The sequence below is a fragment of the Ischnura elegans genome, chromosome 7 (genome assembly GCF_921293095.1).
Source record: "Ischnura elegans chromosome 7, ioIscEleg1.1, whole genome shotgun sequence".
In the NCBI taxonomy this organism is placed as follows: domain Eukaryota; kingdom Metazoa; phylum Arthropoda; class Insecta; order Odonata; family Coenagrionidae; genus Ischnura; species Ischnura elegans.
Window position 1 is genome coordinate 18,675,602 of NC_060252.1, and position 23,367 is coordinate 18,698,968.

The window sequence follows — 23,367 nt, forward strand, 5'->3', positions numbered from 1 at the left end:
TGCTTAAATTACATTTAGATTCACTCATATCGCTCATAATTTAATCAGTGAATCTTTCGCTTCAGTCGGATCTTTTGTTGGTCTGGTTTGATATTGATACCTTCAGAGCAAGGGCATACGCATTTCCTGATAAGCTGTTTCAAAATGATGCCGCAGCTTGAGGATGGCAAACGGGGATCAAAAGATGAAGTAGGTATATTTATATTTATTTAGGCTGCTCGCCATCATTGACCCCATTCATCCTACGGTCAACGAGCATGTGCAATAATCAATCGGCGATCGTTGCAACAAATCCCTCACAATCTTGCTTGAATATATTTTTTTCGCCTTCGCCTTATCTTCATCCTGAAGAGCACACTTCAAGTTTCCAACGCCCGTCAGATAAAAATACATCTACCTTTGTCTGACGAGCGAGGCCATCCCCGTATAAAAGCCAAAGCGGTTCTCGGATCGCACCACTTCGATCGGTGGGTGTTCAGTTCTAGCGGTGAGCTGAGGTCGCGTCCCTCCTCCGGATTACGAAAAGGAAATTCTTCAGAAGCAATGGCGGCTTGGAAGATTGCCTTGGTGACACTGGCGGTCGCGACCGTGGCCATGGGAGCCATGCTGCCACCACGTGACGTCATCGAAGCGATGAGGCGACAGAGCAGAGTGGCGGACAACCCGGACAATCCCGACGACAACCCCGATATCTATCTGGGAACTGTGAGTCAAGCAGCCGCAAATACACTGAACATCCGATGAGCAAATGTTCCCTTTAAGGGCCGGATAACGGAAACAATTAGTATTGTATATTTTTATTTATTGCAATGTAGTAACCATAAACGAGAATTGCAAAAAAGCCCTTACGAAGGAAAATATATTTCCGAAACGCCGGCAAAATATTTCATTTTAATGTTTTCAACGGAAGACCTACATTTAATGAAAAAAGTGCCATCTCTTTTTTCCTTCAAATCAGGATGTCATTCCACTAAATCTTGCGTTCCTCGGTTACTTTTTTAACACGACCTTCACTCCAATAAAGTCGTTCACTATTTATTAGTTTATTTATGTGATTAAAAAAAAGTCCATTCGGCCTCCAATTGAAAATTAATACTTTTAATCTGCAGATTTATAAAATAATAAAAAACTATGAAAAAATTAGGATTCAGTAAAATATGACTCCTCGATACATCCTTTTGAAGGTTCCGAGGTTCATCGAGATATCCGGGGAAGAGTAGTTATACGATATGATGATGAACAATGTAGAATGAATGCAAACAAGCGATCTCTGGAAGAGTGTAAGACGCGATTTAGATTGGTGTAGTAGTTTGTTGTTAGGAAAGGTGCGAACTGCAGAAAATAAGATATTGAAATTGAGTTGAGTTGTTTCCTCTTATTTCCCAGAATTTTATTCTCAATTCCATATTCAGTCAACGTTATTCTTCGTTTCTAGGAATTATCTTCCACCATTCACGGTTAAAACAAACAAAGCACTGCCGAATAACAAAATCCACCTCATCGTGCCAACTTCACTGACCACTACTCTATCCAAAATATTTACATCCTACGTAAGGGTGGTCTGAGGCGATTGGGAGCTTTTGGCTGGGGCTCATGATACGGCCCCCTTTTCCGGAGGATGCGAGGGTCCTCCCCCGGAAAATTTTATGAAATTGCATGCCTGTAAATGGATTTTGAAGCTTTTCTGGCTTCTATTCTTTAAATAAAAAAACAGATAAAAGTTCAAAAAAATTGCAATATCGCAAGAAAAATTACTATTAAAAGTGAGAATTTCACAGCTTATAAAATTTACTAATATATTAAGGTTCCATTATCTATTATTTAGTGAATTTGTTGAAATTTCTTGAAACTGCGATGAAATCTAAAAAAAACTCTGGAATAAACTTTTCGAATAACCGTTTCAAAAAAGCATCAGGTTCACCTTTATCTTCTAACATCTTTATTTTATTTTTTTTTTATTATCTTCACACTAAGTATGCATGGAGCGTAAAGAAACTAATAAAGGCGTAGAATTTAATAATATAAAAAAAAACTTTGGCTCGAGTAATCTGAGTCTTTTTTCATTACTCCTTTGATGTACACTTCACGATAGACGCGAGCGTTGTGGGGACCCCTAAACCTACCCTCGGCGATCGCCGACCAGCCGACCTGGCCAGACCGCCCATGTTCCTACGGAAATTTTAGCGAGGTTCATGGTGCAAGGTGCGAAGACTTCGCAGTCTAAACTTAACGGCAACAAAAAGGCGAAAAGACTTCCAAGTAGCCTCCAACCAATTGAAATCATCAAACCAGCGCTAAAACCATTTTTCCATCATAGATTTGTTGATAGTTTATGCAAAATTCACTTCCTTAAAATCGAGGCATCCCATTAACAAGGTTGTAACTACGGCCACATTACTTCTGTGAAAAAGGATCTTGACCTCATGCTCGTCTTTCTTATGGCTTACTAGAAAATGGGTCAAATTATTCTAGTTTCTTTTTTTCCTTCTTATTTGAGGATAGGCAATTGTTTCACTTAGATCATACTTCAGACATGTTTTCTATTCGCGTTTTCATGCGTTCTATTCACCACATCACGTCATTATATACCTAAGCGTGAGTTTAAATCTTGTTGTGAAACCAATGCAGCCATACAGGAATGCTGAATCTTGGTAAAATCCGAAGATTCTATCGAAATGGAGCATAATTTTCTCATACTTGACTCATGTCAGTTACTTTGTGAAATTTTCATCAATCGCTCATCATTTTTGTGCAAAATTGAGCCTTACGATTCCAATAATGATTTTTGACAAAGGGAAAAAATTATTATGAACAATTAAATTCGTTAAGGTTATCCGCAAGGAAATAATTTACGAATGATACTCAAATGCTAAAAATAACTCGTGAACTTTGAGTTTCCATCGATAAGCGAACAAAACAGAATCAAGGGTAAAGGTCGAAAATAGGATTGTCAATCAACGTATCTTATTATATCTGATCTTATCAGTCAATTAAAACGGCTTAACGCGAAGTAAAACAGAACGCTATTGCGAAATATTTTGACATTTCAGAGGAAGGAAAAAGTCATGTGCGACATAATCGTAAATCTCCCTTAAACTTGAAACGAAGCTGACTTCCATTACATCACTCCAAAGAGATCCTTGCGTAGGATTTCATGCTGCGGTTAATATTCAGCGGATATGATTACGGGATATGCGAGGAGAAAAGGTACTCTCTATAGTCTCCGGCTCAACTTTGTGGAAGTTCATTCTAACAAATGAAGGGAAAACTATGTACTTATCCACCAATTCATTCTCGCGGTACAACTAGTGTCGACGCAGCGGCGTCATCATCAGGTACTCAATACCTGGCAGTACCTGACTCAAGTACTTCAGCACCCTATGATGATGCCGCTGCGTCGAAACTAGTTGTACCGCGAGAATAAATTGGTGGATAAGTACTTGGTTTTCTTTTCATTTGTTAGAAGGGATACTGTCCATGTATCATTAGGGAAGTGATAGAGATTATAAAATCCACGAAAACCTTAAACAGGGAAAATGGACACTCTCATGACGAGTTTTATGAACCACATAAACGTTATTGTACTCTAAAATGTTTATTAAGATATTAGGCAGCCCTAAATCCTATTAATTATAAATACCTAGGCCCCCTGAAATCTTCAATTACGGTAGACTGCCGCTGGAATTTTGAAAAGAAAAGTTGCAATACCCCGTGACGGAAAAACAGAAAATAATTAATTCGCCGTATTGCTGATTTTTTAAAAGACGATGATGCGTTTACGTGAACTATATTTATTTTAACCTGAAAAGTTAAACAAAACTTACTTCATACCCTCTTTACTTTTTGCTATGCTCATTTATATCCTGGCTGGTACAATTAAGGGTGATACCACAACTTAAAAATAAAGCATGCCTCACCTTTTTTATGGCTACCTTTGGATTTAGCAGCAAAAAAACTGGAATGAAGAAAGAATGAAGGTATTTCTGTGATTCACGGGAATAATTACTTTTTCATGTTTACGTTAGTATTTTCCGGGCCGGGTGAAGACGGGATGACGCACTCGCCTTTTTTCCTTCATGCTGTATGAGAAAGGAAAGACAATCGGAGGTTCCACAATTTATTAATTACTTCGACCGGTTTCGATTACATAGTATAACCATCAGGCATGTACAGAAAAAAATATCGGACGGTAAAGGTAAATCAAGAATGATTTCAAAATAAAAATTGTCGGTCGTAATTACATAGCATCATCATCAGGCATGTAATCGAAACCGGTCGCAGTAATTAATAAATTGTGGAATCTGCCATTGTCTTTCCTTTCTCATACATCATGAAGGAGTTCCATCTTGTTTCACCTGATACAATTGAATTTTTTCTTGAGTCTCGGGGTTCGAGCCTCGACGGAGTAGGTTTTTCACCACTCCATGCACAAGTGTGCGTAGAGTTCTACGAGTTATCATTTTGCGGGACGGAAAAAAATGATCGTGTGATTCAGTCTTAACCCTTCAGTTAATGCGTAAGTTAAAATGGACATGACTTTTAGGGGATTTCAACCCGCCAATGAGTATACTTGTCCATAATTATCCATATAGACCATAATATTTACTCAGAAAGAAATAGCAAATCTTTTTGGCTAAATGTCCATGACAAAATAATTATGGTAAATTATCGAAAATAATAATTTTCATCTGCGTGGAGAAAAAAATTCTGACTGAAAGGGTAAATAAAGAATGATGTCAAAATAAAAATTGCCGACCAACTCCTACGAAGGTTTGCTACGACGGTAGCAAACCAAGTTCCTGACCCGATGGCGCGCCACCGGATTAGAAACTGCATAGCGATCCCGAGAACTTTTCACGCAAATTTTTTGACAAGTTGCCATTCAGTTACATTTAATTACCATATAAGGATCCCCTGCCCTCCCCAAAACTCCGTCGGTGCTCCTTTTCCCCGTTAGTGCCGCCCAGGCCCCAGAGTCCCGGAGGAAGCGGCCGGAACGGCGGCCCCGGCTGCAATACTGCCTCCGAGTCCTCGGAACGGCGTATGTGAAGTCAAACCCTTGGAAACAACCACGCCCCCTTCCGAACGCCGTTTTTCGCGCCGTTGGATTTTCGACAACTTTGAGAATTTTTATCTCGGGAACGAAGCGTTACCTAGCCCTCGGGTTTTTTGCGTTGTGCAAGATTCAACGTCCTCTATATCCTCTATTTTTTCAAAAAAATGTTCAAGTTCTCGAATACTATCTCATTTTCCCTTTTCTTCTTGGTTACCAGCCGGATCTGATCAAGAGGCGAGGATACCCCGTGGAGGTTCACGAGGTCGAGACGGACGACCACTACCTGCTGAGCTTGCACCGCATCCCACACGGAATCAATGACGACGCCAATTCGACGGAGAAGAGGCCGGTGGCTTACCTGCAACACGGTCTCATCGCCAGCTCATCCGACTGGGTCATCATGGGACCAGAACAGGGACTCGGTGAGTCAAGGACTCTTAGTTGAAGGCCTAGCTATTTTACGGAATACAGGTATTTAACAGTCGGCGTACATAGGAATGGAATTTAATTCTGTAAACCAAGAGTGCCAGGGACCGATCCATCTGCCTGTTTCTTTACAACAGCACCTCTCATTTTATTTATGCTACGTTTAGTTTTTATGGCTGTTTTTTAATATTTGTAATGTAACGTGCCCGTAAGTGTTAAGAGCATATATTAAAATAGCATTCTCTTGCAGATGTTGCATGCTGATGAATGATCGCCCCCTGCCAAACACCCTAGAGGTGGTTCGCAGGTTATTATGCAGATGTAGATATATGGCTAGGATAGCTAAATGTATATTGACGTACACAATGGTGGGTTTCTGATAAACTTCAAAATTCAACACGATTGCCGACCTCATGAGGAATAGATGGGGGAAAGTAAGAGCACCATCTCTCTCCATTTCTACGGCAAATCTTATTGTTTGGAAAGACGACTGAGATTTTCAGAGAAATCATCTACACAGTGTGTTTTAGGAAGAATCTGCAATAATTCAGAAATCATTTTTTCTAAAAATATGGGGTCGCTACTCCTTAGTAACTGTGCTTTGGCAACGCAAATATTTTTTGATACACTTTGCAATTACCATGAAAACTGTTATTCTTTTGGAACGGAAATTTTATTTAATACTATGGATTTTTAAGGATATTGAATAATTTATTTTTTACGATGGTGTGCGAATGTAACTGTTTGAAACAAGTAACCTTAACCAATTAAATAAGTGTTTTGAGTGAGTATCAAGAATACGATTGTGCAGTAGGGCGGTTCGGAAAAATCGCTTTCTTTCAAATCCATCTAGCCACTTCATGGACCGTAGGCTTATTGCCTACGCTCTTGGATCTAAAAATATCGCAAAGAATGCAAAAATATTTCATCACTTCTACATAAATTGGTGACATCGATTTGATTAACGCCTACGAGGCGCCAAAGAAGAGACAAGTCGCCTCACTACGCATTCTTTTTCACCTCCTACCATCTGGCGATTTATATTATCAAAGATGAGCGCCCCCCCCCCCCCCCTGCAACACATGCTGGATGACTTTTGCTGTATTCCAGGCGTGGGAGGGGGAGATGGGAACTGGGAGAGGACGGGGGGGGGGGGGGGGGCCCTGCCGCTCTTATATCCGCAACGCTATGTGGGCGTTGGAATTATTTCTTCGCGGACGCGCACTCAAATTTGGCATTTTGTGGCTTAACGGTGGCAGATACGTCAAAATGCACGACATTTTTGTTCGAAAGAGTTGTAACTCAGAAAAATCTATGGCGAATGACCATAAAATGCTAAACTTTTCGATTTTTGACTCAACCCCCATAATTGGCATTTGAGCGAGGGTCAGGGGTTCACCTAGAGGTCTCAAATTTTTTAGGCCTCATTTTTGATCAGTCCCACAACTTTTTTTCATTGCCCGGCCAGATGGATTTGAAAAAAAATCGATTTTTCCGAACCACCCTACTGGGCAGTTTCACCCATTTTGAAAGCCTATACCTACCGAGTTCAGAAAAGACTAATGAGATTTTCAGAGAAATAATTTATGTTGCACTTTTTCTTGTCATAGATGGCAAGATGGCAAAGATGGATTTTCAGATATTCCCTGATTGTTCCTTGATTTCCCTGGCACTTACAACATCCTTAAATAGCTTTCAAGTCAATGAGCGGAATGTTCATAGTTAAATATTACGTTTCTGGTTTTTCTCCAGCCTACATCCTTGCTGACGCAGGCTATGACGTGTGGATGGGAAACTGCCGAGGAAACAGATACTCAAGGAAACACGCTACGCTAGACCCTGATAACGCCGAATTCTGGGACTTCAGGTAATTTCATCGACGACTTCATTCAATTCAGTTTAGATAATGCTTCCTATGAACTCAACCCCTAAAATTACAAAATAATCTTCCTAAAAATGGGAACACCCAATCCAAATCGAATCATATAATTTCAATTGCCGATTCCAATTTGTCAGAGTCGCTCTTGATTGAGTTTTTTTTACCACTCAGAGCAAAGTTCTACTTAAAGTTCTCCTCGCTTGGTCCACGGAAAACTTCATTACAGCCAAAAATACAAGAAAAATAATTGGTAAAGCAGAATAGTCGTTGAAGCAAAGAAATATGTTTTGCAATGGTAATATCTACTTGCTTCTACCATCAATAATCATTCTGCTTCCCAAATAACAGAATTCATTCACCCTCTTCCAGTGTTTGTTTCCCTATTTCAATACTAGTTTCCACTTCTATTCTTCTACTTTATTCTAATATATAAGTTTTCTATGAGCTCATTTTCAGCTGACATCTACTCGTTATCCTACTCCTATTTACCAGAGATTTCTTAAAAATCTTCTCCAACTCTCCTATCTCTCTATCATCGGCAAATCGTAGCTTGCTTATTTTTCTCCATTGATATTCAAGAGAAAAAAGCACTCAGCAGAAATTTTCTAACGCCTTTTTTTCATTCCATTATTCTCCTCGGTCCTGGTATATCGTACATCATAATATATAATAATACATCACATGTATAATACATCGGATTTGAATTTTTCCTCCGCTTGGCTAAGTGACATGTCGTTTTTGCCAATAGTTCAGTGCATAGTATCATACAGAATCACGATTCATAGAAATCGCTAATGTTTTTTGTTGACATCTATTTAACCAGAAAAAAATAGATATGTCCCGGGACTGTGGAGGTTAATGGCACTCTCAATATAAACGACGAAAATTGAAAAATAATGATGATTATATATCCGGGATAACTTTCAGCTGGCACGAGATGGCCCTTCACGACATTCCGGCCGAACTGGACTACGTGCTGGAGCACACCGGACAGAGCAAGCTGCACTACATCGGCCACTCAATGGGCACCACTATGTTCTTCGTGATGAACTCCCTGAAGCCACAGTACAACACCAAGTTCCACTCAATGTTCGCCCTCGCGCCCATCGCTTACATGGACAAAGTCAAGAGCCCCATCCGCCTCATGGCGCCCTTCATCGACCAAGTAGAGGTAAAGTCCTGGCAAAAACTCAATATGACGCTGGACAATTTTGGGAACGAAAGAGTCAATTTCCTAATAACAGGTTGTCTATGGTGCAAGAATGACATGCAGGGATTGAAAAGACGAAGTCGGCTTAAGGCGAAAGTCGACTTTTTACTCCAAAAGTCGATTTCTTGAAAATTTATAGTCGACTTCTTTGAACTTTGATGCAACACACGTATATATTAACTCTTTAAAGGAGTTTCTGGGTTTTCACTTAATATGCGACGTTTTCATAGCTGTCACGATTGAAATTTTTGAGGTTGGGTTCTTTAAGGCCCCGGAAAAGATTTCAACTCTTCTGGAATGCCTGGCGATCTTCATGAATCCAATAAACTTATAAAAAATATCTGCCAATCTCCTCGTAAGAATGTAGGGGCATTTAGCCTCATAGCGGACAGAACCTTTCCCATTGTGAAACGAATGCGACTCGACTTGATGGCTGAGTATAGTGTTGAGTGTGCAATCTAGAGGACTCTGAGTTAGCCCAGAGTCCTATAGATTGCTCTCTCAACACTACTCTCGTAGTTATTATATGGCAATATAGAGGACTCTGAGTTAGCCATTGCCCGCGCGCCGTTGGCGGTCACTTTCTAAACTTCCAAACTATGCCATTTGACCAAATCTTTGATGTCATCCTAATTCTGGAATACAGAATAAACCTCCAAGCAGTGGCGGATACAGATGGGGGGCACAGGGGGCGCGCGCCCCTCCCTTATTGCCAAACGCGCGGCCGTATTGCCAAACATTGCTGAACCACAATTGTGACTTTTTTATATTATAAGATGGCATTGTCTTAAATATGTGTATAATTACTTTAATTAAAATTTCATTTTACTCTACCTGTGACTTGATTATTTTTTGTCATGATAAAAGTAAAAGCAACTCCTTATATCTTTTGCGCCCCCCCCTTGAGTGTTTTCTGTATCCGCCACTGCCTCCAAGAGCTAATGGCTCTCTTTTTGTGCTGCAGTGGCTCAGCAAGATGATCGGAATGAACGAGTTCATGCCCAACAACGCTTTCATGGACTTCATTGGCGAAGCTGCCTGCAAGAACGAAGCCCCCACCCAGGCTGTATGCTCCAACGTTATGTTCCTCCTCTGCGGATACGACACGCAGGAACTGAACGTGGTACGTATCAGATTTTTTAAATCTCATTGGAGTCATATCCGACACTTTGGATTCAATGTCTTTTTTCTGACACGGTTGCTACAATATTCCTGGATTCAAAATCCTCACAAAATATTCATATCCCTGACATTTTCACACTTTGCTCACGACCATTACATAATAATCGAATCTGTTGTGATCGAATTATTTCTTAAGATATTTTATTTGAAACTTACACAACGCGTTCACCACACAGGGGTAACATTCATGTGTGCTGACGGAGGGCAGGATGGGGATGTACAGGTGCGGGGGAATGGTAAACGGAGGAACATGTGGTGGCTTGTGTTACGTTTAGGGGTTTTGTTTTTTATTTTTCCATCATAAATGTTCTAAATTTCTAAATTTTTCTCCTAAAGTTATCAACTAAATCATTGCAGAGAATTTTTTTAAGGGTAGGAATCCATCAAACACCAAGTCTGAAACAAATTGAAAAATAGAAAATTTCAAATATTTTAGTAATATGTTCTCATAATTTTCTGGAGCAGAAAGGTGGTATGTATCATTTAGTAGACAACTATTTTCATTTATTTCAATATGCAGAGATAGATATTGCATTCTTGGCTATGAAAAACTGGAAAAATAACTTTATAGTTTCCTAGTACAGGAGTTAAACTTCAAGGTGAAGGTGGTATGTGTGGCGCAATTTTAGCTCTCCTGCAGTAGAACTAAAATAATTATCCACATTTTTCAGTAAAATTGCAACTCTTCCAGATCGAGCAAAATTCGATGACATTTCCTAATACTTCAGCATTTCAGTGAATTGAGGTCTATGAATTAGAGCGTGGAAAAGGGAATGCTGCTATGCCGTTCACGAGGAAATGAAAAAAGAAAAAAAAGCTATTCAACAAGATTTTGTGATTGATTAAGGAGGGAATAAAAATCTTGCACGCACGATATTAGCCTCCGCGTTACCGTCATATGGAGTTATCATAAAAAATTTTAAAATCACAAACAACGGTTTTATATCAAATTTCCACTGATCGCTCTCCTACCCGTAATCGTTAGTCTTTTTAGGCTTTGAGAAATAAATGCATTCGTTCAAATATGATTGCTCGTTCCATAAAATCGCTGCATCGACTAGCGAAAAATGACACCATTGTGAAAGTTATTATTGTTTCAAATGACGAGGTGTAACGAAAGACTATTTTTTCCAAATATCTGCACATTACTCAATGCTATCTATTTTTTATATAAAATGAAAGTTGTTCACTACAATCGGCAAAAACAATGAAACTTTGACATGGATACAGCTGAAACTTTAACAGCTGACAAGTCACGAGTGCTACTTTCTAGTGAAAATTAATTTTTGACGGAGGAGACAGAAGTTATGGTTGGAGTTAGTGCTTAGCGGTGAGGGGATGTTGAAAATGGTGTTGGAGGGTAGAATGCTAGGGAAACGAGGGAGGGGAAGGAAAAGAATAGGATTTTTACATATATTGAAAGAGAGTAGGCCTTACAGTGAATTAAAGAAGGCAGAGCTGGAAGGAAAGCGAGGCTCCCAGATCACTTCTTGAATACTCCATAGAAATCTACCTTAATAGGTAGAATACTATGATAATAATTTCAAGTTTCAGTCACAGGATTTAGGATATTAAGCCACCGTCCGTTAGGAATAATATTGACTCATGTATATCACTCGTGATCATTTCAGACGGCACTGCCAGTCATGCTCAGCCACACGCCAGCTGGGACAGCAACCAAAGTCGTCATTCACTACGGCCAGGAAATCAAGTCTGGTAAGTTGAAATCCCAAGTAAAATCCCTTACGCATGGGTTTGTCATCGTTGGATCTCTAATTGGAAATCTCCCTTGGGCGCAAAATTAGCCTTGAAAACTCAAAACTTCTGGTATCAGGGGCGCAGTTAGGAATTAAGGGTGGGGGGGGGGGTTTAGGCACAACTAATACTGGGGAGTTAGGGGGTATAGAATACCAGCCAGGGGAAGCCGGAGTTGCGGGGCCCTCCCCCAGAAAATTTTTAAGATAAATGGTGAGTTTTACGGCCTTCTGAGGGATATTTTTATAATCCTTACATTATTATATAAGTATATAATATTAATGTAATTAAGTAAAATGGATTAAACTTAAAAATTTCTCTGAGCTCTGGGGAGGGGAGGGGGTTAATCCCCCCAACCCCCCCCCCCCCTCGCTGCGCCACTGTCTGGTATAAAATGAAAACTTGAATCCGAAAATCCCAAGTTGAGAAATAACCAAAAGTTATAACTTCTGCGAGGAGAGTTCAATAAGTAATGTAATATTTTTTTCTGAAACAGGGATTGTTTAATTCATCATTCAAATACACAATGTTATTCACCTATCATTTAGCTATACAACAGTACTTTTCAACGTAATCTACATTCAATGCTAAGGATTGACGCCCCCTTCAAGGGAGGGCCTGAATGCCTGCATGATACCATTCCACTGGTCGATGTCAGAGCCAACGTCGTACGGTATCAAGAACTTCATCATCCTCGTAGCGGCGTGACCTGTCCAATGACTCGTCGTGCTTTTGTATATTGCCAGACCACTGTGGACATGCTGAAAGCGCCAATGAATACCTGAGATACACTCTGCTTTTACGCCAAAAGAAACCCAATCACTGCCGGTGGCGTAGCAATGAATTTCGTTTGGGGGGGTTCCAAAACCAGGGGAAAAATTTATGAAAAACAGGGTACTAAGTAGAGGACGCCGTGCTCGGAGGCTGTGGGATGAAGTCCTCGCCTGCCAAACCGTAGGTCGTGGGTTCCAATCCCACCTGGGTAGGTGGGGTCGTTCGTGAACACTCTTTAAACTCAAACGAAAAACAATTAAACACATAAATGATCTTACGCTGCATCTACACTGTAAGTTTTTAATAGTGGCTACTTAAAAAGCAGGCAGCGGAAAATATTCAGTATGCATTATTTTACGAAAGGAGCCTGTTGCTACGGGGTCTGCCCAGCTTGCCTCACCAAGCGACTTCCCTTATCAATCGACTTTTTGGTGATGCATACGAAGGCTTGCCCGAAGAGGTTTCAGTCAAAACGATGCACTCCATAACCTGATGATGATAACAATAAAATGAGATCAAATTTCCACTGATAGCTCTCCTACGCGCAATCGTTATTCTTTCAATGCTGCGAAAACTAAATGCACCCATTCAATGACGATTTCTTGCTCCAAAAAATCGTTGCTCTCGCATTTTAGCGCTATGAAAATTTCCGGCGAGCTTAAAGCAAAAATGTTAGTCCCCGTTGTGGAAAGTGATAGCAAAACCACAACGAAAAAAGCGCATTCGTATCCTTATTATAAAGATAACTTTTTCATCCTCATTATAGGACGAAAGCAAACGCAATTTTAATGACCTACGTACCCCCGTGTATTTCCAACTTTTCGGCAGTTATAGCAGAGTAGCATAATACGGGCATTTTGCGAGTATACCTACTCTTGCCTCGAGTGTCAACATATTGATTTTGACGTGGCTATTGCGTATGCTTTCATTGTTTTAAATTACGAGATATAACGAAAGGTTGTTTTTTTCCCATATCTCGAAAATGACCAAAGTATTTCAGTGACACGTCCGGTTTTTCACAAATTGAGAGAAACGTTTCATATTTTCCATTTATAAGCACGAGAATTTACTTGCATCTCATCTGCAGTCTTCAATTTCAATTTTACCTCCCATTTCATCTAACTTTAAACTCACCGATAAACTGCTCGTGCTATCCTCTTGTACTGAAAGGGTCAGCGGTGCCGGGCATTTGCGAAACATGCAACTCCTGCAAAAAATTACAATACGATATTAATACGCCCAAAGGTGAAACGTACTATTTAGAGAAAAATAATTAGCTACAAATAGATTTTTTCAGAAGCAAAAATTCAAGCAAACCATAACACAGAATTTAAATTCAAAATCAGTGATGATAGGGAATATATAAAAAGTAGTCACTTATCACTTTAGGTATGTAAAATGATATATCATTACACACAATACTTATTATTATTTTGTAAAATTAATAAATAGATGACGAGATTTTTTCACACACCAATTTAAATAACAAGTAAATTTAGATCAAGTTTTCCCTTTAAAATTAGCTACAGTGTGGCTACCTCCGCGGTATATTTCACATAACTCCACAGTTTCTGTAGCCCTCTTGAGAATCAAGTTGAACATAGTACTGGGATGGACATATGCTTAAAATCGGTGGAGGAGTTTCATGGAGGGAAGACAATGAACAATTATATTTTAGGCGCCACATTAAGAGTCTTAAGTCTTCTGGGAGGTATTCACTGTAATGTATATGGGTTTACAAAATTCACCACTCGCGTCGCTGACGGACAAAGAGATCCAATTTTCACGGGGAAATAAGGTATAATTAAGGGTGTTAACAGAAATTTATATACATAATAATGTGATCCATCGAATACATTACTTTTCAATGATATTATTTGCAATTACAAACATTGTATTGCAAATTATTGGAAAAAAGTGGATCGCATTGCACTCATCACTGCGCCGCGGACATTTTTGAAAACCGATTAAAATGCGACCGAAGTGGCAACAGAAATCAGCCTTCTATGGGATGGTGTTGGGCCTCCTCTATGCAGTCCCCTTGTATCGAACAATAAAGTTCGAATTAGCCGAAATGGGTGTTTCAACGGGGTTCGGTCCCAATTAGTTCGTATTAGCGGCACACCGTCGCAGTTGGCCCTTCCTTTCTTGACCATTTCTTCGACTTCTAGCCTTGATTGTCTCTTCTCCTTTTCACAGGAAAGTTCCGTCAATACGACTACGGTTTGGTCGGTAACCTGGAGCACTACAAGAGCATTCACCCGCCTGAGTACGACCTTGGCCTCGTCTCCGCCCCCGTCTACCTCTTCTACTCCGAAAACGACTGGTTCGCACACCCAGACGTAAGTATTCCCACACGACACTCACTCGCACGAAATATCGACAAACAGCATCATAAAAGATGCCTAAAAATCTCAATCAGGAATCATCAATCCATAGATTCGTTCAACCACGGCTGCCACAAATTTTGAGCCTGAAATTCCCCGAACCTTCCTTCATCTACAGACCAAAATGTCCTGTTTCCCCTTTCGTATTTAGAGCAAAAACTTGACATATTCCATTGGTGTCATGCAGCGGGCGCAATGGATCTGACAGGCACAGGGCGTGTGCTTTTTCATTTCTTCGCGCTATTAGGCGGCATAGACCCTTGACGCTCATAGTAGCCGTTTGTTTTGAAACGCTCTATGCAGCCCTCTCGCTCGGCCGTCCCCACGGGAAGTTGTTTAAGTTTGGATCAGAGAAGCTCATTGCGCCAAAACTCGTCACAATTTTAAAGCCATGTATTTTTGATAGGCAGAATATTTTTTAGGCATTTTCACTCGATGCTTCTAAGTACAATGTATACTACTCGATGCTTGAATACATTTAGTGAAACATAATTACCTAAAGAGCACGTTAAATCACACCTAATTGGATTGATTTGGAGCCGTATGAGTGGGTGAAAAGGTGTGTATATACTACACGTAAAACATCATTTAAGTGTTAGACTACACTGTTAATAGTGCATTAATGTTTCAAGTTGCAGCTCTGAGCCATGCTTAGAGTTAGTAATGTTTTTTTTCATATCTGTGCCTATCAGGCACATTGCGCCTGAACTTGGGAGTTCAAATATTGCGCCTGACGGAAGGTTAACCACGGACACTTCCGCTGTATCTCTGTCAAGATATAGATACCCTCCAAAGCAGACTTTCCCGGCAGGAAAAAGAAAAATGGCACATTTTAAAAGGAATTTTCCAATTTTTTATAATGAAGCCCCCCAGTTGCGCATCTATATCTGGCTATACCTTTCGGTATCCAATTTACACTAGATAGAATGGTAATTTTTACCGGCTCCCACTTAGCTACCCCCCTTTTCCCTATCCTGGATCCGCCACTGATGCCCACCAGCACAAAATTTAAGTAAATCACAAGACAGCAATCATAAATAATATTAGAGAAACCGAGCTCACATAAGAGGTAAAAAAATTTGAGACTATTTTGAAATAACAAGCGAGTTGCTAGAGCTGAGATTTCCTCATCAATGACCAAAAATACTTCTTTATTCCTGCCGATTATATTAGCTTCAATCGCCTCTAGATCTAGGTGTTTAGAATTAAAGATGAAACAGAGATAACTAATTATCCATCCACCACGTTTTCCAAAACCTTGTTCAATTTCCCTAAATTTCTCCGTCAGAATTTTGGCAACATTAGTTTGACGCAGCTCTCTACTCTATTATACTATCAGCTAATACTTCAACATAGATACACAATTATCCGATTTGACAACCTCCACCGCCTGCTCCGTACATCTCAACCGAGGCTTTCCTCTGCCGTTCTTTCCTCCCACCCGTCATTCCCTTTATACACGGTGGAGAAAAATTGCGTCTCGAAATCTTAACCTTGGATAGCCGAAGCCAGTATAAACAGAAATTACGGATGATGTTTAGGTCGAAAACAGAGGTGTCTTAGTGCCGGAACGCGCTGGAACGCCGTTCCGTCACTGGATAAAAAATGGAATAATAGTCAAGTGACACTTTCATCAATTTTGCTAACTCAACATTTCTAATACATACATTCGTAACCGAAACAAAAAATTTTGTAATAAAATGTGAATGATGATTTGTAATAAAAACCACACAGAGTTATATTTCACTTCTAAAAAAAGTTAAGAAAAGTGCGTTCCGGCTCTGCTAATTTTGCCAATCAGAAACTTTGAGCCAAGCGCTCCGATTGGACGCGAGTTTTCCCTGTTGCCGGTAGCCTTGGATGCATCGCGATCTTCAGCAGGCAAAGCATTCGAAGTTGTGGGTTTTTCAGAGCATACGGTAACGGGGGAAACTCGCAGAGCGCTTGGCTAAAAGTTTCTGTAGTTTAACCCTAACAGTACCAGCGGGCCGATCCTTCGGCCCGGGAGGTATGTGCGAAGAATGCCAAGGGCAGATCTATCGACCGGGTTTTTTTTTACACTCACGCCTTTTATTTTTTGTTTCATGTAGCTTTGGTGACTATTTTTAGTATCTGTCATGCTTTAACATAACCGCATGTTTTGGGAGCAAAGCAAAAAAAAATAGTTTCTGAATAGTTTTACGTAAATTTTTAAGCACAAAACTACAAATTCGCCGAAAAAAGCCCTGGCATCCTTCAGCGTACCGGGCAAAATAGGCTGGCACTAAAAGAGTTAAAAATAGTGCGTTTTCGACTAAAACGTGATTCATGGGCGTACCAGCGAGGGGCAGAAGAAGTCTCCTAGAAGCCCCCCTACAAGCCCCCCCCCCCTCAAAGCAAAAATCGCAAAATTCTTGAAGTAAAATCAGTAATGAATTGAAACGAAAGTATTCAACAAATTTTCTTCAAACCAACGAAAAATGATATGTATTAGTATAAGATATTTAACTAAAATAAAACTATTTTCCAAGGAAATAATCTCATAAACTAACAAAGCGCTGCTATAATGATATATATTAGTATAAGATATGTAACTAAATTAAAACTGTTTTCTAAGGAAATAATTTCATAAACTAACAAAGCGCTGCTATAATTTTCTTAAAATGTTGGTACCTATTCCATGGTAAAATGTCACAACTTGGCTGGCCCCCGCCTAGACCATGGCTTGCCCCCCTCCCCCCAAGTTACGATCCTCAGTACGCCCTTGACGTGATTAGTAATTTTGGTTCGTACTGGCATCAGCTATCCAGGGTTATTATTTCGAGACACAATTTTTCTCCGCCCTGTATATGTAATTCATTGACCTTTGTGCTGCACAAAATACGAGCGAATCCCTTACGACACAATGGTATACACCCATGTCTTGTATAGCGCAAGGGATGCGTTCCTTGGGGTCTTTGCGCTATACGAATTTGCGTTATACGAGAGCGTTTTAACATAGGGAAGATAGGGATGCGTTCCTGGTAGCATAGGTCTTGGGTATTGAATTTCCTCTAAAACATCTATATTCCCATAAAAAGCCTTAGAAAACATTATTTCTATAAATATTTATAGTTTAAAACATCTTTAAAGATAGTATTCACGCATTCAAAGACTTTTATTCACGTAAAAAAAAATTCTTACGTGCTTTCGAAATTCCATCCTGTCGTGCGGGTGGGCTAACATCTGCTATCTCTGGGGATCGTAATGCGTTGCCGGCAGTTGACGATTTTTAAAACTAGTCTAAAAACAACTGTTGTGTCACCCAGGCCCTTTTGTAGCTCATCGAAATGACAGGAAAATGCTACTTTAAATGCCATTTCATAGCTAGCGGAGTTTATGGATGATAAATCATTTTAATTTGAAGCCCTCCGAGTCATTAGCAGCTACGTGAAACAGTCTTTAAATGCCTTGAAACCTGACCCAGGTTTTCCTTCCCTGAAAATGAATGAACGAGAATGCATTCTTCTCCAAAAGAATATCGTCTCATCAACACTAAAAACTAGTTGAGGGGGAAAGAACCCACTTTCAATAATAGCTTGGAGTTCATCAGAAAATGTTGTGGTGGCTACGCTATCAACACTTGCAGATTCACCTGATATCGCCGCACTGAAAATACCTGCTTGCCGTTTAAATTCTGGAACCAACCGGAGCTTTCACTTAATGTCTCGGAGCGATTACCACTCTCGTCTTTTTGTACTGATTCACCATGAACTTTCCGTATGTGTAGACCGCTTGGTTGAAGTTGGTGCGGCTGAGGTCACTGATATTTTAGCTTCGTCTTTATTCAGAATAAGGCATCGTGAGTTTAAACTTCTGCGCAATATCGCTTTGACGCTCTCCATTTTCTAAGCAATTGACCTCTCTCAAGTCCTCTTCTAGGATTATGGTTTTTCTTGATAAATTCTTGATTTTTCTACACGCATTCCTATTTTTTGCCATATTCTCTTGGTTTTTACTCTGTATGGCTCTATCTAAATCACCTTCTTCTGCTGAACTGTATTCCTGAGACACAGAAGGCCTATGACTGCGGGGAGGGAACGAAGCCATTGTGTTTGAGACTCTATAGCGGACCCTTTTATGTGCTGATGCTATTCATGCTAAACTCGGCCACCGCTCCATTTCTCCCCCGTGAATACCGATGACCTTGAAGGCTTTAGCGTAGACTCTCTACCTGGAAGTCAATCGCCCGGTAACCTACGACGGCAAAAATACGTCTCAAACCGTATTGCTGAAAAATAAAACTCATTTCCACTAGCCCCACGCTTAATTAATGATCTAAATTATTTATTATCATTCTGTTAAGGAGACAAGATAAATCTTCGGTAGGCCGCCTATCTAGACCCAATGACGAGTAATACTTTTGGCAATTGCGCAGCAATGAATTTCGATTAATATATAAACAAAAAAGAAGATTTGAGGCAAGAAATAATATTATTATGCGTAAATTGATAGAAATTTCGTGTGTACTTAGCGCAAGTTCACGTTTTATCACGAGAGCGTTTAAGATTTTTGATTAGGCTACACTGCGTTGCAATGTTTCCCCGAGGAACGAATTTGCGCTCTATCGAAATTGCGCTAATCGAAATTGCGCTATACGAGACATGGGTGTACATATGTTCCTGTAAACGTATCGCGGGCACTGGGTCAATATATGTTTAAACCTTTCTTTCATTATCTCTCCCGCAGGACGTCGAGAAACTGAAGCAGGGCCTTCCGAACGTGCAGGGCAAGTTCCTCGTCTCCCTTGAATCCTTCAACCACTTGGACTACCTGTGGGCCATTGACGTGAAGACGCTCGTCTACGACAAAGTCATGAGCCTCATGAAGCGAGCCGAGTGAGGGACCAGAAAGACTGAGGGTGAGAAACGCTTGATAATGCCCATACCTATTCCTGAGACGTGCAAATACATTATTAAGGCCGTTTTACACGGTACACGGAATTGCGCAATCTGACGTACGTGCGAAGGCGCAATCAAAATTGCGTCGTGTAAAGCGGTGAATTGTTAGAACACATGCGAGAATGCGTAGACGTGACATGGCAAAATGGCCCCTGTTATAATATCGTTCATCCATTCGCGCAATTCCTGGCCATTTTAGAAATTAATGCAGCTCTAACCCGCGCAATTCCGTGCCCCGTGTAAAACGGCCTTTAGAAAGACAAACCACTCCAAATGGATCAGTCTTTTGTGGATAAACTCTTCTCGGGATTCCCACCGGGTTAAATAATCCATATTATCCAACGTTTCGAGCTCCGAAATGAGGCTCATCTTCAGGGTTTAAACAAATCAACGACATTCAGTAGCCCCGAAGATGAGCCCCGAGTTGGAGCTTGAAACGTTGGCTTATATGAATAAATTAACCCGGTTGGAATCCCGAGAAGATTTTATCTACATTATTCACCGGAGAAACATCAAATCATATTGGATCAGTCTTTGATCGTGAAGTTTTCCTCTTTTTAAACCTATGCTATTCATCAATTTTTAGAGTAGTTCACGGACTACTCCCCTACCAAAATTTACCTGTCCTGCAGTGAACAACGGACACTTTAGCTATATTGTTGTCAAAATATAGATAAAGCTCAAAGCAAACTTTTCCACCGATGGTAATAAAAACGTCGCATTTCAAAATAATTTTCCATTTTATTTCTAACGACGCCCACCTGAACAAAATTTGAGTTAAACTCTAGACATCAATCAAAATTCATATCTGACAAGCCAAGCGCACAAAAGTAGTACGAACTTCTGCACTCTTTATTGAAATCGCAAGGGAGTTGTTACAGCTTAAATTTCCTCGTAACTAACTGAAAATTTATCTGTATCCTTGCCGTGTGTTTTATATGCTTCCTTTGCTTCTAGCTCTAAAGTTTTAGGATTAAGAAAAGAATTTGAGTTCCTAATAACAGCCCGTGTAAATACGCCAGACGTTCGGGAGTCGTTCTCTTGACCTAGCTCACACTATGGCTTTTCCTCCCTGATCATGATTGCCTAAGGCAATCGTAAAACTGGTTTCTCAGATGGGTATTTTTTCAAACTTTGCTTGGCATTTGAATTTCTTGCCATTGGATACTTTCAACATTTTTCTAGTATCTCCAATTTGAAAATTTTATCCCGATATTTTCTTTGGTGTAATTCATATTGCATTTGAGATCCAAAAAGTTTTGGCCTATTGACTATAAAAACTTCTTGGTGATAAAAAAAGTTTCGATTAAATTTTTCGTGGCGCTAAGGAAGACAAAACACGACTGATCGAGTGATTGTGATACGCCCTTTTAACAGAACAAGAATATATTTTGTAATTAATGGTTTCTGAATTTACTGGGCACGAATTCGATTCCGGAATGATCTAATGTTGCCAAGCTATCAAATACCAATAAGTCACCAGCTCTCTGGAGACGTTCATTCAGCAACTCAATTTAATGAGTGCGTATTTTTGCAGATAAAGTTTTGGTACAAATATAACGTGAGTCCATTTTTCCAAAAATTATCGATGCAATCTCGAGATAACATAAATTGCCAGTTGAAGTAGTATTCCGGGGATGAATTGATATTTTAAAATTTATATAAAAGCAGCAATCTTGAAAAAATAGAATTTAAGGCGTTAAAATATTTATACAATATGTATTATTAATAAGCGTTCTTTTATGTACCATATCTAATGCGTGGACACTCTGTCAACCCAACTGTACCAATCTATATATTCGCCAAAATTTAAAATTTGTTTATGTTCTCTTTCTCGGTTCACAGGGACCAGTGTGCGACGTTCCCTCACCTGAGGTGTCCTTCAGTGGGTTGAATATTCCAATGAGGAGACAACCTGCCGGTTAAGGAAGCCGATTCATTGAACCTTCGCTCTTCAGCGGTATTCTCAAAGAAATACGGATCTGGGGAGACTTGTGATGAGGGTACAAAAATAATTCCCAGGCCGACCTCATTCTCTGTACATAAATACTCTTACAACTTTGTACACATTCTTTAGGAAAAATAAATCACAGTATTAAATCTTTCTTTTTTAAGAAAATTAAGTTGTCCTAAACCAAACAGGCCTCAACACTACGGCACTTCAGATTATAATATTTTCTCCATGGCTTTCAACACCAGGAAAAAGTAGCCAACCCTACCCGAAAATGTATGTTTTTTCCAAATTTACGAATATCTTCAAGAAGAAGTTTTACTTTCGAATGCTGAAATTTTAAATAATGCAAATTATTCGGCTTGCCATAAATTTAGCCAACTGTTTTCGTACAAAAGACATTTGAACCTCTGATTTCTCTCGGAATCAATAAACAGTAAAACATTTGTAATAGCTGGTAATGTAATGAAAAAGGAGACGAATTTTCATCGAAATTGGCATCAATATAACGTATTTCCAGTTGAGTAGGTACCCATTATTCAACTATGAGATAACCTACGGGCAGTATCCTCTGAGGTCAAGCATGTCCCATGCAGAACGCTAATTGAACGTCAGTGACGACACCTATAGCTGTGGTCAAAGTGGATACTCTTATAAAAAAATTGCAAATATAATTTTTTTTTCATGGAACCAGTCTTATTTTGAACGAGATGTTATTTTTCTTTTCGGCCTATCCATATTTTCAAAACTACCTCAAATCCAAGTTTTCCTTCAGTAAACTATCGACAATGATATGCGCACTCATGTGCATTGGTAAACAACGGTAGCTTCATAAATATTTTGACATACTTCTTTCCTGGCCGAGTTTAGTAAATTCGTTAAGATTCCTTCGCAACGCATGCCTGTGCAGGTTTTGACTTCATATCCTCAGGATGTAGGTCTTTCAAATTTCCCCGTACTGCAACCGGGCATGGTGTTGCGGCATCAGCAGCTCGATTCTGTAAATGTCATACCTGTGCTTCGCGTGGTTCGAACCACAGTGGAGTTCTCACGCCTCTCACCGTGAAAGACGTTCAAGCGATCCTGTAAGCCTGTGTCGTGAGATGTTTGACGGATTGCGAACGATCACTTCAGTTTCTTATGTTGGTAGCTGTGCGGACGCGAGGAACGAATCAGAATCTCCGATACAAACTTACTTCAGCGGCCAACTGCAACTTCAGTTACCATAGAGAAACATACACAATGCCGTGGAATATTCACTCCCAAAGTAAATAATACTTCTTTACTCAATTTTGAGTGAGGTCTTTTCTTTTAAAAGTACCTATTAATGATAAGTTACGGTTGTTTAATTAGTTTATAGCTATAAACTGTACATTAACTCTTTTATATGTTGTCAAGTGCTGCGTATCAAAGTCAGTTATCACGTAGCGGGCTCGTAATTGCGCAATTAGCTCTAATTTCCTCATAATATAGAGCTAATGCTTACGCAGAATGAGAACAAGTTATTTTATTATGTAATAATGGTTCATTCTCGTACGCGTTTGAGCTGTTCTCATCATTTCAGTACATAATTTTAAATGGGCTGTGGTGCGTATACATATATGTCTGATTATGCAAGCACATGCCACTATTCACGATTTATACTGATGAAAATGTTTCTGGCGCGAATACGAGTAGATTATCAACAGTTTCTGCTAGAGGACGAGATGTTTACATGTCTTAGTATTTCTATAATGTCAACAGAAAAACGAATCATGTTGGTCGTGTTACTGAACGGCAGCAATAATGCATGGAAGAGATGGAATAGATGATCAATGTTTATCTTAAC

General features: G+C 39.8%; 1 protein-coding gene across 1 annotated transcript; it reads left to right on the forward strand.

The window, feature by feature from the left end:
- The first annotated feature begins 448 nt into the window (after positions 1-448).
- On the forward strand, positions 449-21,692 carry LOC124162459 (lipase 3-like). The gene is made up of 9 exons (XM_046538999.1): positions 449-705; positions 5,274-5,478; positions 7,235-7,349; positions 8,289-8,532; positions 9,536-9,694; positions 11,385-11,469; positions 14,482-14,624; positions 19,377-19,548; positions 21,434-21,692. The coding sequence occupies exons 1-8, from the start codon at positions 544-546 to the stop codon at positions 19,527-19,529; spliced, it is 1,266 nt and encodes a 421-aa protein (XP_046394955.1). The 5' UTR covers positions 449-543; the 3' UTR covers positions 19,530-19,548; positions 21,434-21,692.
- Positions 21,693-23,367: the final 1,675 nt, after the last annotated feature.